We start from the raw sequence: 12,223 nt of genomic DNA, 5'->3' as shown, positions 1-12,223 counted from the left end.
GGTTCCGGCTACTGCTACTGCTGGTTCACTCCAGGGACGTGGGCATTCGCAGTACTAAAAAAATGTTTCTGCTCATGCACAGGAGCAAAAAACAAGGTGGTGGCGCCTACTGTGCCATGGAGAGAACCAGTTCGGGGGCATGGCAGGCTGAGTTAATACCTACTCAGCCGAACCGGTCCGAACCAGTAGGAACCCGCCTCTGGAACAAATACCAAGTTTCCAGCACACCTTTAATCTTGAACGAGATGCCAACAAGACAGTTTTCATGACATTGCCTGTAAACATCACAGGTATGTAAGTATTTCTGAGGTGATACAATTGTTCTTCTTGGACTTGCCAACGTCCAAGTATTTTATATCTAAAGTTTCAAGGGATTCCCGTTGCTTTCCCTTTTTCACTCATCAACCGGAGGTCGAGTTCCCGAAGTTGGCTGAGGAAACCCGTATTTGGGCAGACCCCTCTATGTTCTCGCACTGTCTTTAAGGCCTCCACGAGGTTCTTGTTTTCGTAGATCATCAAGAAAGCCAGCACCAGGGTGGCTGAGCGGCTTATCCCCATGGCACAGTGGACCAAAACTTTCCCTGCAAATAAGAAAATCGTAATATTATGATTGTCAAGGCCTGCAGTCATCTTTTTTGTGGATATGAAGTGGTGTGAACTGGCTGAATCCCACTACTGTATTTAGTTCTTCTTATTTCTACATGTCTTCTTGTCCATACTTCATCTTCTCTTTTTTCCTTCTGTTATTTTGTAGATATCCTGTATACTGAACTTATTTAATTTCCCTAACAGAATACGGAAGGGGCCTTTGGAGGCCTTCTAGTCCCAACCCCCTGTCAAGCAGGAAACCCTATACATACCATTTCAGACAAATGGTCGTGCAATCTCTTCTTAAAAACGTCCAGTGCTGGAGGATTCACAACTTCTGGAGGCAAGTCATTCCATTGGTTCACTGTGCTCACTGTCAGGAAATTCCTCCTTAGTTCTAAGTTGCTTTTCTCCTTGATGAGTTTCCACCCGTTGCTTCTTGTCCTGATTTCAGGTGCTTTGGAGAATAGCTTGACTCCCTCTTCTTTGCAGTGGCCTCTTAGATATTGGAACGCTGCTATCATATCACCCCTAGTCCTACTTTAAGAAGAGACTGGACTGCCATCTGTCAGAAATGGGGTAGATTGGCTGGATAACTCTGGAAGATGCTGGAAGATGTTATTTCAGCAATGGCCTAAAAGACTCCTTAGCATTAACAACACCTAGTATAAGATATAGGTAAAAGCAAAGGTTCCCCTTGCACATATGTGCTTGTCGTTCCCGACTCTAGGGGGTGGTGCTCATCTCTGTTTCAAAGCTGAAGAGCCAGTGCTGTCCGAAGATGTCTCCGTGGTCATGTGGCCGGCATGACTAAATGCCAAAGGCGCACGGAATGCTTTTATCTTCCCACCAAAGTGGTCCCTATTTTTTTCTACTTGCATTTTTACATGCTTTCGAACTTCTAGGCTGGCAGCTGAGAGAAGTAACAGGAGCTCACTCTGTTACGCGGAGCTAGGGATTTGAACCACTGAACTGCTGACCTTTCTGATCTACAAGCTCAGTGTCTTAGCCACTGAGCCACCGCGTCCCTTTGTATAAGATATACATTGGAATAATGATCTTCTGTCCAACTTTTTATAGAGAAATACAGGCCTTGGAGCTCTGTAGACTCACTTTATAACCTACCATGCAAGGCAAGGTCCAGTGCAACGAGACTTTAAATGATTTAAAAGTGGTTCTCAACATTGCTGTCATTTATTGGTTAACGGGTTCTATTTTGCAGATGTAGAATAGAGGAACACCAGATGCAAGGTAGAAATTGGAACTTACTAAATATAGAGGAAACAAAAAGTGAATACTGAAATAATGTAATAAAAACACAAACAATATTAGTGGAACAATTTTCCTTCAGCGGAATGACTTCCCTCCAGAAGTTGTGGATGCTCCAACACTGGAAATTTTTAAGAAGAGATTGGACAATCATTTGTCTGAAATGATAGAGGGCTTCCTGCTTGAGCAGAGGGTTTGATTAGAAGACCTTCAAAGTCCCTTCCAACTCTGATTGTTATTCTGTTTGTTCTGGACCATGCTGATAAGCAAAAGCACCACACAGTCAATTTCTACAAACAATTGAGGGGGGAAAGAGGATAAAGATAAAGCCTGACAATAGGTTACTATTGGAACATTAAACATAAAAAAAGTCAAGGGTTGATTTTGGTCGCACAAGAACAAATTATTTGAACTAATGCAATCAAGGCCATGAAGACAATCAAACAATTCAAAGTAAAGATTGTGCAAAGAAGCAGAAGAAATAGTAGATCATAGACTCAACTCCTGCAATAACATCAAACCAATGCAGAATCTGATTGTAAACACCAATATAACAAAGTCACCATATGATTCACTGGAACATCAGTAAAAATGATCATGGACCAGTAATGAAAAATTGGTGGGAGCATGTAGTTGGAACAAGTAGTCAAAAATGAGCAGGTTAAAATATTATGGGATTTCCAAATACAGACTGGATAAAGTCTTGACCACATTTAACTATGGCTGAAAAGAAGAAAGGGTGGCTAATTTATGTGGCAATACCAGAAGATAGTAGAACAGAAGACGAAGAGTTGCAGAAGAATACAACACATCAAGATCTGAAAAATGAAATTGAAAGACTATGGCAGAAACCAGCTTTTGTCGTCCCAGTGATTATAAGCACTTTGGACAGCACTTAGAAAATCTGCACCTTGACAAATGTCTACCTGTTAATTGCAAAAGTCCCACATCTACTGTATATTATGTTGATACTTGCAACATCCTTGGTTCTTGGGAATAATCCAAAGCATGTGTGTTGTGGCCCGCCAGAGGCAAGTGGAGCTGGCAGCAGATTCGGACAGTGAAGAGGTTGGGGAGGAACATGGGCCAGTCCTGGAGTCTGGAGAAAGTGCTGATGAGGGCTCTGCATCGGAGGCAGAGATGGGCCCAGGGCCGTCTGACAGTTATCAGCTGCCTTCGGAGCCAGACCTCAGTAGGACAGAAGAATAGCTGGAGCCTGTTCCCAGTGTGCCCATGCGCAGAGCTGCCAGGAGAAGGGAATAGCTAAGGTACAAGGGTTGATTCGGGAGTAAAGCCACAGGTGGATGGTGAATGGCGCCTCCCGTAGGGAATAAAGATGAGCGAAAGGGGAGGGGAGTTTGCAGGAGACAATGAGTTCAGTTCATTAGAGTGAAGATCTGTTCCTGACTTCTTGCCAATTAATTGCTGCTACAGCGTGGCGTATGGAAGATATCGGCCTGGCAGCTCTCCAAGCCTTATAAAGGGCTGTAGTAATGAAATCTCTTGAAAGACTGTTGGCTGGGACTTTGCTGGAGAGGAATTCCCTTTAAACTAAATAAAAGGGGTTTTATTAGGATGAGGAGTCAGCTTCATGATCTTGGGAAGCCTAAGTCAGAATAGTGTGAAGGCTAATAGCAGCTTAAAGAACCAGCAGTGGTGTCTTCCTGTTGTTGGTTAACGGATTATTATTATTCCTGGAAAAATTGGCTTTGAGGTCAGATGCCTGCCTAGGCCTGGGAAAGGAGTTAGAGTGAAGGCAATAAACAACACAGCAAAGAAACCTCTTTACAAGAGTAAACAAGGCCAGTATAAACTGAATTATTCACGCCAAGTTCCTGGGAAACGAATTGCTGTCTTCAGAGTTTGTCCTGGAGACAGAAATGATTGATAGACAAGAAATTTATGTTTTTAAAAGCTACGTTGAATGTGCAGGAATAATGATCGAAGCTCGTGCGTAAGCAGATAATTAATTTTTAATATTTGAGCTTCTTTCTGTGCAAATATACATGCTTCCAGGCAATAAATTAAAGCAAGCAAACAACCATAGCAGAAATTGGACCTGCGACTTCAAGGCTATTAATTGTAAAACTGCACATCTTTTTAACTCTTCCGGGTCCTTTGGGTACTGCTGGTGTTGCGGTAAGTTTTAGGGTATGTTATAAACCCAGTGGGGTTGTGTGTTGTACTCATTGCACCACAATCACAGCGTTGTGGTCCCATTGTAGCCCAATTTGGAGGAGGAGGAACCAGGACCATCTAATAGGGATGGCACATCTCCCTTGGCATGTTTGGGGAGGCCAGGGTCTGAGGACAGTGCTGTCCCAAACCCCTCAGGCATTGGGGGGGGGAGGTCGATTGGATCGAGAGCTGCCTGTCTGCACAGACACAGGGGAGGATCGGCTGCTGATAAGGCCATGGTGCTGATAGGCAGTGGATCCCCTTGCATGAGAAACAGCTGCCTCCTCCACTCGATCCAAGGGCATAGAGAGCAGAGCATAGGCAAGCTCAGAGAAGGGCTGCGAGGCTACTCGGGAGGAAGTCGCCCCACCCCTCCTCACAAGGAACACCTGGAGGGGAATGACTTAAGGAGAAACCATGAGGAGTCTTTGCCAGGAGCAATTGTGTGCTCTGGATTACACTCTCCCAGTTTAAACCTGTGCCTGTGCCTTGTGGACTTGCCTTTAGCCTTTGTACCTGAACTCTGGACCTTGCCCTATGAGCTTGCACCGTCTCTTTGGACTTCCTTTGTTGCTTACTGGCTTTGGGGGACTAAAGGTGGCTGCCTTCTGGGTAGTGTGAGGTGGACCCTTACCAGGCCTGAGTAGGGCCATTTGTGGTGGCCTTTAATCAGAGCAATAAAGAACTCTAGTCAGGGGCAGGATTCAAACATTTTAGGAACCGGTTCTGTGCCCAGTTGCTAGGTGGGTGTGGCCATGGTGGGCATGGCCTACTCGGCCTCCTGCACTGTGGCATGGGGAGGTGAGTTTCACCCTCCTCAGACTCCAGAGGCTTTCCTCAAGCCTCGGGGGGAGTTTAAAAACAGCCTCCCCCAGGGTCCAGAGGCCCTCTGGAGACTGAAAACAGACCCATTTCCAGACTTCTGGAACTTCCAGGGGGGCCATCCCCCCCTCCCAGGCTCCAGAGGCTTTCCTCAAGCTTCCAGGAGACGAAAACAGCCTCTCCCAGGCTTCGGAGGCAGGAGGCAGGAAACAGGCACATTTCTGGACTTCCAGAACTTCTGGGAGGCCCATTTTATGCCCTCCCCAGGCTCCAGAGGCCCTCTAGTGGCCTCAAGCCTCCAGGAGGACAAAAACATCATCCCCCACCTCCGGAGGCCCTCTGGAGGCCGGAAATAGGCCCATTTCCAGACTTCTGGAACTTCCGGGAGGTCCGTTTTTGCTCTCCCAGAGCAGGGCCTGACCTGGTATCCAAAATGGGCCAAGTAGAGACTCCGGGGAGGGGAGGGGAGGGGAGGGGAAGGGCAGGGTGGGCAGCGCCAGCCAGTCCTTGTAACTACTGGTTTGTCAAACCAATTGTAAAATTAGCATCCGGTTCACCTGAATCTGTCTGAACCAACCGAATCCCACCCCTGAGTCTAGTGATAATTTCCTCTGCCTAGGTGATCTGGGTCATAACACTTAGTTTGAAGACATGTTGAAGACATTAACACCCACCCAAGAAGCTTCAGGCTTTTAATCTCTGCAAGAGACACAATGCCCACTTTTTCAGATGGATCATCAAAATGGCTTCCTGTTGTCTGAGTTGGAGGTTCTGCCAATGCCAAGCCTAGGACTCCTGCTTGGAATGAGACAATCTAAGATTTAATCTAAGCTGTCAGCACCACATTAGTTGGCTCCGTAAGATGCTGAAACCCTAAAAGTGTTACAATGCCAATAAAGGAGTGTATTTGTGGCTCAGGGCTGAAATGAGAGGTCCTTGGTGCTCTCTGAGCTTGCTTGTTTTCTTGCAGACATTTCATTACCCTACTAGGTACCAGTACTAATAAGGAGTGCGGTTTACTCTCAATTTATATCCTGGTGGCTGGCTTGTCAATGTTGGTAGGGGTGGTCTTGGAAATTTTTTGATTGGGCTGTTTACTAGTAACGTCTTTGGCAGTTCCTCGTTTGAGGCATTGTTTACTTCTTGATTGTTGTTCATTGTTGGTGAGGAGTTCTTTTGGTCTTTTAGTTCCTTTTTTGGCTTGTGGATTGTCTCTTTTGCACAGTATGTAGATGTTGTTTATGTATATGTGTCTATTTGTCTATGCGTTGTGGATCTAGTGTTGCAATGATCATGGGAACAGCTAAGATACCGGTGGTAAAAAAAAAACCACCTTACAGTACCTCAATTGATTGAGATAACTCTGATAAATAGTATTTGGCAATAACATTTAGATTTAGGTACCACCCCACAGTGCTTTAGAGAATTCTCTGGGACGTTTAGAATGTCAACATATTTCCCCCAACAATCTAGGTCCTCATTTTACCAACCTCAGAAAGGATAAAAAGTTGAGTCGACCTTGAGCCCCATCAGGATTGAACTCCAGGCTGAGGGCAGAGTTAGCCAGCAGTACTGCATTCTAACCACTGTGCTACCGGGACTCCTGATAGAAGTGATATAGGTGATAAGGATGATAAAGGTAATATGGGTGATAATAGTAATGATGGTAAAGGCGAAGAAATCCAGCATCATCTTGAAATTGTTTCTGTACAAATTAAACAACGGGGCCATGCCAAAGCTACTAGTATCATGTTTGTAAAAGGTGGGGCCCTTGGTGCTTAGTTGTTTTCTTGCAAACATTTCATTGCCCAACTTGGTGACACCATCAGAGCTAGCAAGGGAGGGGTTTGCTTCCTATTTGCTCCCTGCTCTTGTTTATACAAGGGGCTGGCCCTGTTAGTGTTATATTTGTTATACTGTACGTATTTATTATTAGACATTGCACTACAGCTTTGGACTGGGGGTTATCCTGAACTGTAAGAATGTGAGATAGGATATGTGTGCATGTTTTAGAATTTCTGTATTTAAAAACGTTTGTGGGCTCTCTTTTTCTTAACCCTTTTTGGGGGATTTATCTTCAGCAGCTGGAGGCATAGGTAAAGGTTGCCTGCCTATGCGTGCTAGTCATTCCCGACTCTAGGGGGCGGTGCTCATCGCCCTTTCAAAGCCAATGAGCCCGCACTCTCTGAAGATGTCTCCGTGGTCATGTGGCCGGCATGACTAAATGCTAAAGGGACACGGAACACTGTTACCTTCCCACCAAAGTGGTCCCTATTTTTCCACTTTCATTTTTTATGTGCTTTCGAACTGCTAGGTTGGCAGAAGCTGGGACAAAGTATGGGAGCTCACTCCATTACGCGGCACTAGGGATTTGAACCACTGAACTGCCAACCTTCTGATTGACAAGCTCAGCATCTTAGCCACTGAGCCACCGTGTCCCTTTTTAGCTGGAGGCATATTTAAGTGCAAACAATCAACAAGAACAAGATGCTCACTTGGGCTAATGCGAGGCAGTGGAAGAATACAAGGGAAGCAGGGAGAGGGTTCTTCTGTAGCTCCCCAGGGTAAAATCTGTGATCCCAGGAACTGAGATTGTAAATTCAGTGTCATCCTTGGCCATCCCAGCAAAGCGTGAATTATTCCTTGATGCCTGGTTTCCAGTCCTATCTCATTTTCCTTGCAAGGCAAATTTTATTTCCCAAAAAGATGAGGAACACAGACACCTGAACTCCTCCCCATCTCTTAGGCATTCCAGTTTTGTTGGGTCAACGGAGAATAAATTCCTCTGGGGTGTCTGTACCATCCTCAGCAGCAGGAGAAGAAACTTGAGTCCTATCTATCTAAATATAGCCAGAACCAGCAGCAAAGGAAGAGATTTAGCAAGGGACAATCCCTAACTGGGGGTGGTGGTGTAGGAAGACTTTTCAACATAGTGTAAGTTTTGGGTTTGATCATCAGGAATTAGGTTGTTCCCAAGTGCTGAATCTAGCATTTTGGTTTTTAAATAGGATCTGTGCACTTTTATGTCCTTCTTAAACTATGAAGGTTGACACTCAGAATGTGTTGTGGCTTGCCAGCTGCCAGTGGAGCTGGTGGCAGACTCGGACGATGAGGAGGTTGGGAAGAACTTGGGCCCATTCTGGAGTCTGGGGAAGGCTCTGATGTATGCTCTGCATCAGACCCAGAGATAGAGCCAGGGCCATCCGACATTTCACAGCCACCGGAGAGGCAGCTGCCTTTGGAGGAAAAGATGAGTGGGGAAGAAGAACAGCTGAGGCCTGTTGCAGATGCATGTATGTGCAGAGCAGTTAGGAGAGGTGAACAACGGAGGACAAGGAGTTGATTTGGGAGGCAAATCAATGTGGATGCTGAAGGGCCCTTCCCTGGCTGTGGAATAAATAGAAGGAAAGAGGGAGTGGTGGTTGTAGGAGACAACAGTTCATATTTCTGAAGATTTTGCTCATTGTGTTTCATGTCACAAAGACTGCTTGTCAAAACTTAATTTGCAGCCTTTAGGCTGGGAGCCCATGACATTGCAATTATGGTAATGAACTAATAAGGTCTGTTGCTGCAGTTAACTCCTTGCAGGACTCTTGCCTGGACTTTCGGTGGGTGAATTCATTAATTCACAATAGGTAAATAAAGAGAGGCTTTTCTTTGTGAAGAGTCTGTTTCTTGCTCCTGCGAAGATTGGGTCAGAACAGAATATTGGCATTGTAAATCTATGTGTTACTCAATGGCAGTGAGACTCAGACTCAAAAAAAATATTACAATCCAACTTGGAAAGTCTTAACTTTGATGCTCTAATGTAAAAGAGGAACCCTCCGGCTTTGACCAAAATGCCAAATTTCCACTGGTTCCTCCTGTCCCCCTAGAAAAACGTAGGTTGTAGGTGAGCATTCAACTGAAAAAGAAAAGTTTGTCTGTGCTGGAAGTCCCAAAGGTGTTTTTTCAGGGTGTCAGAATATTCATGAACTGGAATAGGACATAGCAACAGGTCAGCTATTGGGGCCTGGCTGGAATAGGACATGGTAACAAGGTCAGCCAATGTATAGGCATGACAACTAGGTCAGCCAATGGGAACTATTTGGTGACTGAGAACCATGCCAGATGGCTTGGAGCCTGGGTGTGGCTTACCTAGGTAGCTCTGAGTCTGTGCAAATCTAGCCTGCCTGTGTTTGAGCCTGCTTACAATCTCTCCTCTCTACCACATTGGAAGAATCTGCTGTTGGTATTGTACATTTATTCATGTGTTGTTATGTATATAAAGGAATTAATGAATCCTGCTGGATCAGTTATCTGTGTGTGCTTTCTGGATGTGATTTCTGCAACAGACTCTGACACAGAAGGCAAGTGGACTTTCTTATTTTTTTTCTTTGAAGATGTTTTGCTTCTCATCCAAGAAGCTTCTTCAGCTCTGACTTAATGGTGGTTCCATTCCCCGCCATCCTGTCAGAGCTAAAAAAGCTTCTTGGATGGGAAGTGAAATGTCTTCAAAGAAAAAAAAACAAGAAAGTCCGGGTGCCTCCTGAAAAAGGACCATTGGGAGAACCATGACCTGGATGACTGAGAATCTTTACAGACTTCTGTCCTGGAAGATTTCTTTGGGAGGAAATAGAGTCATCAATATCATAATTTCTGGGAGCTGAAGTCCACTTCTCTTAAAGGTTGAGATATCCTAAAGGTAAAGGTAAAGGTTTTCCTTGCACATATGTGCTAGTCATTCCCAACTCTAGGGGGCGGTGCTCATCATTGTTTCAAAGCAGAAGAGCCAGCACTGTCTGAAGATGTCTCTGTGGTCATTGGCCAGCATGACTAAATGCTAAAGGGACACGGAACACTGTTACCTTCCCACCAAAGTGGTCCCTATTTTTCCACTTTCATTTTTTATGTGCTTTCGAACTGCTAGGTTGGCAGAAGCTGGGACAAAGTACGGGAGCTCACTCCATTACGTGGCACTAGGGATTTGAATCACTGAACTGCCAAACTTCTGATTGACAAGCTCAGCATCTTAGCCACTGAGCGACCGCGGCCCTTAGACATCCTACTCTAGCTAATTAAAAAGAAATCAGCTAATGGCTGGTATGCATCCACGTAATCTCCTCATCTGTCCTCACCCTCCTGTTCCACCACAGCAGTTCACCTGGAAAAAAAATTCCATTGGTGTCAAGTGAAAAGATCTTCCAAACCTATCTGTAATACACATAGACATGTCAAGGAGCCTTATTGTAATCCTAATGATTGCACTAATTACTGGCAGTTCTTGACTTTCGTACAGGTAATCAGCCCTGATTGACCTTTGGAAGGACAGATCCTGAAGCTGAAGCTCAAAATGTTTCAGCCACCAAAGGAGAAGAAGAGGACTCCTTGGAAAAGACCCTGATGTTGGGAATGATGGAAGGCGAAAGGAAAAGAGGATGACAGACAATGAGTAGAGAGTGTCATTGACTCAATGAACATGAATTCGGGTAAACTCCAGGAGACAGTGGGAGACAGGGGCAGTCCAGGGTGCTGTGGTCCATGGGATCGCAAAGAATCAGACACAATTTAGTGACTGAACAACAAAATTTTTGACTGACGGCCCCAATTGGAACCAGAATGTCTGTTAAGTAAGGTGGTGGTTAAATGGGCCATGCCCAATTTTACATACCTGAATTTTGATCATGTGACTCTGTTGATGCTGCAATGGTTGTAAGTGCAAGGACCAGTTGTAGGTCATTTTTTCCAGTCCTGCTATAACTTTCAATGGTTATAAATGAATGAATGGTTGTAAGTGCAGGACTACCTGTGTTTGAACACACCTTACTACAGTCTTCATCCTCCTGCTCCCCTCTACTGAAGCTCATGAACTATTTTACCCCACCCTTGACACAGAAATAAGGAAAGGATAAAAACACCAACTCCCCCACCAATGGGAATGAGACAACTCGCCACAGCCAACTTGCTGCAAGACAACTCATCATGGCAAACTCACTGTGGCCAAATCTTGGCCAACTTGCTGCAAGACAACTCATCATGGCCAACTAGCTGTGGCCAACTCATCATGGCCAACTTGCTGTGGCCAACTCATCATGGCTAACTCGATGTGGCCAACTCATCATGACCAACTTGCTGCAGGATACCTCTCCATGGCTCACTGGCCACGGGACAATGTTGCGGGACAATTTAACAATTCTATTTAACTATTTAAATAAATTAAATATTATTTTAATTTTTGCTATTCACATTGCATTCTGTCCCTCCTTTTGCATCCTTTATTTAATGATTCTGTTCCACCATTTCTTTGATATTAGTGTAATGTGTCCTGCAACAAATTGTCCTGCAGTGAGTTGGCCATGGCAAATTTCTCTGACAAGTTGGCCATAGCAAGTAAGCCGTAGTTGGCCATCACAAATTGGTTGTGGCAAATTTCAATAGACCTACCCCCAGGAACCATTTTTAATCCTCATTTTACCATCCCACTAAGGCCTGGAGGAGCATTCTGCTTGTAACAAGAATATCTAGACATCTAGAATATGCCAGGAATATGTACATACCAAGAAAAGCCAATATGTGAGAATGGATGGCTACACAAATGAAAGGCTAGCAAGAGAACACGTATATAGGCTGTATATAGGCTGTGTGGATTTGAATGGATGGATGTTGGCTTGTGTGAGGTGTAAGGTCCATCCACCAACATGATAAGGCAATACTAGCTAGATATTGGATGGAAAATGGTTACCAATGGTGGGATTCAGCCAGTTCGGGCTGGTTCAGGCAAACAGGTTGTTAAATTGCTGGCTGCCATGCCCCTTCCTGCCCCGCCCCTTCCAGGGGTCGTTACACACCCTGCTTTGGCTCCCAGGTAAGTGTAGGGAGGCCTACTAGGCCCAAAATGGGGCACGGAGGATGTGTGCCCCCCGCCAGCCTGTTTTTGCTCCAGGGTGTGTGTGCAGGAGGCCGAGTGCTGCCTATCACACCCCCTGGCCATGCCCACGTCCACCCAGCTGGTCATTAGGGCAGAGAACTGGTTATTAAATTATTTGAATCCCACCTCTGGTACCAGGACACCTGAGGAGATGCAGTCCACTCTGTTTACCTCTGGGTGACTTCAGCGCTGCCCTAATGTATTTAGCAGTCGGGTAGAAGTAAATGCTGAGATCAAACTTTGGATCATCATCTGCTTCCACCCCATAGTAGTCAACCGGCAGGTCTCGATAGAACTTGGGTCCCGTATCAATGTGGAATCTTCCCGCGGCAGCATTCACAATATGAGTGATGCCCATCCGGCGCAGCTGGTCTATGTTCCGGGCTATGTAGCTGCAAACAAAGATGCCTGGGTTAATTTTATAACTTGTGTGTATATATATATATATATATGTATATA

The 12,223-nt window shown here is 45.2% G+C and overlaps 1 protein-coding gene across 2 annotated transcripts in view; it reads right to left on the bottom strand.

Annotated features, from left to right (window-relative positions):
• Window positions 1–211: 211 nt before the first annotated feature.
• Window positions 212–12,223, bottom strand: part of LOC309393965 (dual specificity protein phosphatase 13B-like) — a 30,256-nt gene continuing 18,244 nt past the window's right edge. For both annotated transcript variants that reach the window (XM_081956589.1, XM_081956590.1), the window contains exons 3-4: window positions 11,936–12,156; window positions 212–581 (exon numbers count right to left, since the gene is read on the bottom strand). In XM_081956589.1, the coding sequence (XP_081812715.1) occupies window positions 367–581; window positions 11,936–12,156 (436 nt within the window). In that variant the 3' untranslated portion in view covers window positions 212–366. The remainder of the gene's footprint in view (window positions 582–11,935; window positions 12,157–12,223) is intronic.

This window comes from Natrix helvetica (genome assembly GCF_964273705.1).
Source record: "Natrix helvetica genome assembly, chromosome: 5".
Classification (NCBI taxonomy): Eukaryota; Metazoa; Chordata; class Lepidosauria; order Squamata; family Natricidae; genus Natrix; species Natrix helvetica.
Note: the sequence above shows the minus strand (reverse complement) of the source record. Positions and strands in the feature narration are given on the sequence as shown.